We start from the raw sequence: 4896 nt of genomic DNA on the forward strand, positions 1-4896 counted from the left end.
ATGATGATAGGTAATCTTTGCCCCTCGTATTGTGCTATATTTCATATTTACGTTTACGAATTCTTTAAACGCAGTTAAATTTACTGATACAGAATATATTTTATGTTATATGTTCACATCTGAAGATAATTCATTCACTTTCCGGATTTTGCTTATGTTGGTTTAACAGTAATGCTTCCCTGAAACACACTTGCAGGGCAGATTGGGTACGCCATAGTCGCCATGATCGCGAGGGGTCTGATGCTTGGGCCAGACCAGCCGGTGGTTCTCCACATGTTGGACCTCCCTAAGTCGGCGGACGCCCTGAGCGGCGTCAGGATGGAGCTGATCGATGCCGCGTTGCCTCTTCTCAGAGGTGTGCTCGTCGTTTGCTGTGTTCGGCGTTCATCTGCTGCCTGTGTGTGCTCGGTGTTCATCGTTTGCTGTTGTGCGTTGTTGCAGGTGTCGTGGCAACGAGCGACGAGGCCGAAGCGTTCCGAGGCGTCAGCTTCGCCGTCCTGATCGGCGGATGGCCGAGGAAAGAGGGGATGCAGAGGAAAGACCTCATCGCCAAGAACGTCCCCATATACCAGTCCCAGGCTTCTGCGCTGCAGCAGCACGCTGCCCCAAACTGCAAGGTCCAGTCCAGGAAAAACAAATGCGCCTGTGAAATACTGATTGAATTATACTCTGATGGATATGGCGCTGCTTCTGCAGGTTCTTGTCGTGGCAAACCCTGCGAACATGAACGCGCTCGTGCTGAAGGAATTGGCGCCTTCGGTGCCCGCCAAGAACATCACCTGCCTCACGCGTCTTGACCACAACCGCGCCCTGGGCCAGATCTCCGAGAAGCTGGGCGTGCACGTCGACGACGTCAGGAACGCCATAGTGTGGGGGAACCACTCCTCCACGCAATTCCCCGACGCCAGCCACGCCACCGCCAGGACCCAGCACGGGGAGAAGACCGTCAGGGAGCTCATCGCCGACGAGAAATGGTAAAACCAATCGCGCGTCCTGATCATCAGTGGCAGATCGAGCCTAGCACCCTAGCTGCTACGTGCCACAGGATTACGCACACATGTTGGCATGTTGCTGCGACTGCACGCAGGTTTAAGGAGGAGTTCGTCAGCGTCGTGCAGCAGCGCGGCGAGGCGGTGATCAAGGCGCGGAAGCAGTCCAGCTCGCTGTCCGCCGCCAGCGCGGCCTGCGATCACATGAGAGACTGGATCCTTGGCACCCCGAAGGTCCAAGACATGCTCCCCACCCCCCACCCATCCAAGCTGACCAGTTTATCTCTCTCTTAAATATGTTTGTCAGTGAAGGAGTGTCGTTTTGGTCTGCAGGGCACGTGGGTATCTATGGGTGTGTGCTCTGACGGGAGCTATGGCGTTCCCAAGGGCATCTTCTACTCATTTCCGGTGACATGCGAGAAGGGAGAGTGGTCTATCTTGCAGGGTGAGTTCTTATCATTATACCAGTATTCTAGGTTCTGCAGGACCCTGAGCCGTGAGGGATGTTATTGCCGTTGCTTTTTACAGTCACCGTATTCTTGTTCTTAGCTAAATAACCTCTTCCAGCTCAAATGAAAAGGAAAAAGGCACACCTGCCATTGTTCCTCGACAACAGGAGGGAGAGAACCAGAAGGTTTAGGAACCTTTTTTTTGTTGCTAAATCAAGGATAATAATTTCTTCGGAAATAAGTTTGATGTTAAATTACCCACAAGAAAGGTTTCTGCCATGAAGAACTTTGATGTTAGGAATGTTGAGCGTCGATCCCTCACCAGTCACCACAAAAGTAAATTAGCGCCAAATAAGTTTGACAACAATGACAAGCAAAACTAAGACTTGGCTACAAAATGCTACTTAGCTGAGTTCATTCAATAGTTTTCGAGCACACAAATTTGATGGATAGCAGCTTGTTGATCTTGATTACTCTAGAGAGTCAACTAAAAATCAATATGTATACTGTATAGCATTAAAGATACACTTATGTAACCCCTTCATGTATAGCGTTAAAGATACACTTATGTAACCCCTTCATCCTACAATGGTAAGCATAATTTGATCAGAGAAAAGTCAACCAAAATAGACTCGGATCATTAATTTTTTTCTTAGCATACGCTGTAAGTAATTTGCTAATAACTGATATCATTTCAGAGGCTCTTTGAATAGAAATTTAATTTCATGTCCTAAACTGGTATATAATTTGGGCAAATCCTTATCAAACTTCATTTTTTTCCTGCATAAAGCACGATTATAATTTCAGGGATGGAGGGAGTGCTAAGTAAACCATTACTTGCAGCCATAAAATCCGTTCTCTCACCAGTCACCAGCAACTAACGAATCCAGCTTCCAGCCTTCAAAACAGTGCTTTTATCTTCAACGCACGGGCAGAATGTAGTTTATATATTGACTTCCTTTACTTCCAATTAGTGCTTTTATCTACATCTTATTTTCTTTCATGCAAATGTGTAGTTATCAATCTGTTTTTAGAGGTTGTATTATGCACTTTGTCTTCTAAATTCATATCAATTTCTGATATCGTTCTTTCCCATAGGTTGGAAGGGATCCAAGATTTGAGCCTGTTCATTTTTTATTTGTCAATCTCTGCTTTATCTTGATATACCATTAGAGGTTCTCCAGTGTGTTTTCAGCCTAATTCTCTAAGCATGTATTTATCTGCTTCCTATTAGAATGGGTGAATTTAGACCCCTAACTTATTTCACTCAGTTGGTATTTCCATTCATTTTTCTTCTGAAAGCATTACTCCTCAAGTGTTATTTGGTTGTTCATTCTGGTACTAGCTGTAAGCTTGATGAATTCTTGATACTTATCGATTTGGTTGGTATGCAGGTTTAGGAAAAGATACAATTTCTTATTTGATGAAGATTTTCCTGCTGAAAATAAGTGAGCTCAGTGTTCATATTCAAATGCATTGATTAGAAGATGTTTCTATTCGACGAAAATAATTCTATCCACATTTTTTTGTAGAGACTCCAAAAAATGATTAAGAAATCTAAGGACCTAGATGCCATTAGAGAAATGAAGAGTTGTGTCACGTGGATTGTACGTATACTTAACATGTTGGCTGTTACCATGAAAATTATTTTTTTTCATAAAAGGTTGATGCTTATCTTGTGATAATCGGTGAGCTAAACTTCCTGAATTTTAATTTACTGATAGCATATTTGGTTAACTTTTTGTCCACTGGATATATGATAGTTGATTGAAGTATGTTGACTATGTTCACTTCAACAGTTCAGTCCCAGTAGGCAAAAAGGCAATGTTGGCCATACTGCATCACTAGAAACTAGAAAGAGTATCCATCATCGGTGAAACTCTTGGATATCTATGTTTATCCGCTAAAAGTATATTGTGGATATAATTATTTGTTATTGCATCACAAACTAGACAACAATTGTGATTTTTTATCTGAATGGAGTTAAAGATGATGTTAGATGTTACGCCTTGCCAGAAACAAGCTGACATCTATGAGAGAACTTTTAAAAGCTAACCTTTGTATGCTTCTGGGAGCAATATGATTGATTGGTTTAGTTGATTCCTGGAATGTAACTACCTACATGATAAGCAGTTGAAGTCTCATCCTCCAAAGAACGTTGAATCAAAAATCTTGCGTGAGCATATCAAGAAAGAGAGGGAGGCAGCAAAGGCTAGAAAACGACCATACTATCTAAAGAAATGTGAGTTCCTCAATCCCAATACCTCCTTCCTCTCCTCACTATCTGTCTATCTTCTAATCAAATGGTTACTATCTGTTCCTCAACCTGATGGTTGATTTTTGTTCACCAGCTGAACTTCGCGAAAGGAAGTTGATGAACAAGTACAACGAGCTCAAGGTAAAGTCTACAAGGTTTATTAGGAGTTTTTTTAAAGCTGGGGTATTTGTCTCAGTTCATAAAATTCGTGTTCATTGCTCACAGGAGGCAGGAAAGCTTGATGCATTAATGGAAAAGCGGCGGAGGAAGAATGCCTCTAAAGATCATCGGTTCATGCCGTACCGACACAATAGTTTCCTGATTCTAGAGGCGAGCGAAAGGATGATTTTAGGACGGTCTTCTCGTGGTGGCTGGACACTGGACAGTCAGTGTCTCTTACTTTGTTGCCCTAGCCGTACAATCGTCTGCAACATGCACAATCTCTACTACTTCTTAAGAATAGAGTGCAGGCGTCCACGGTGGTTTTCTATGTTTCTCATTTCACTCGCTGCATTTTCAGTTACAACTACACTGCATATGCTGGCAGATTTGTTTATATATTACTCCTGCTGACATTTTCACTATCGCAGCAGCATCTCTACTACTATTTGTTTTTTTGCATATAAATGTATTTATCATATTGATTCCGTAGCAACGCACGGGTATATTCCTAGTAAAGCACATAGGAAGCAATTAAAGACTTATCCTCTAAAAATATTTTTTCACTAAAACAAAGTTCTCCTTATTTGGAAAAGCAATATTCCCTTAGGGCTAGTTTGGGAACCCTATTTTGGAAACAAGACATAATTGAATAGACTAACTCCCCCAACCCCTAAAATTATGCATATGTAAATGATAGAGGATATTCTAATGATATCAAATGAAGCATTCAACAACATATGCATATATGGCAACATGAGGAGCCCAAGATAAAAAATGACATGGGTCATTCAAATGTTGGAGAAGACATGTAAATGATACCAATCGAAAGATTTGGAATTCTTGTAGTGGAAGCATGTTGCTGTGACGGAACCTCCCAAGTCATTATGCCGTGTCCTTGTCCAACGGACCTCAGACAACCCTGCAGGTGCCCCTGAATCACTTGACAAGTTTGGTATCTGCTTTCTTTACCTTTCCCAAGAGTGTTTCACCCGTCACGCAGACATCACAAGCATCTGAGGTACGAAAATGCGGAAGCAAT

At 42.4% G+C, this 4896-nt stretch overlaps 2 protein-coding genes across 2 annotated transcripts; both read left to right on the plus strand.

Annotated features, from left to right (window-relative positions):
• LOC103633793 (malate dehydrogenase, cytoplasmic) lies at positions 1-2890 on the plus strand. Its single transcript, XM_023300681.1, has 7 exons — positions 1-10; positions 197-355; positions 442-617; positions 697-974; positions 1088-1223; positions 1323-1465; positions 2833-2890. The coding sequence occupies exons 1-7, from the start codon at positions 1-3 to the stop codon at positions 2888-2890; spliced, it is 960 nt and encodes a 319-aa protein (XP_023156449.1).
• Positions 2891-3021: 131 nt separating this feature from the next.
• Positions 3022-4268, plus strand: LOC109941041 (ribosomal RNA processing protein 36 homolog). Its single transcript, XM_020541509.1, has 5 exons — positions 3022-3044; positions 3562-3680; positions 3790-3836; positions 3921-4080; positions 4216-4268. Exons 1-5 carry the CDS (start codon positions 3022-3024, stop codon positions 4266-4268), a joined length of 402 nt encoding a protein of 133 aa, XP_020397098.1.
• The last annotated feature ends 628 nt before the right edge of the window (positions 4269-4896 follow it).

The sequence above is a fragment of the Zea mays genome, chromosome 7, assembly GCF_902167145.1.
Source record: "Zea mays cultivar B73 chromosome 7, Zm-B73-REFERENCE-NAM-5.0, whole genome shotgun sequence".
In the NCBI taxonomy this organism is placed as follows: domain Eukaryota; kingdom Viridiplantae; phylum Streptophyta; class Magnoliopsida; order Poales; family Poaceae; genus Zea; species Zea mays.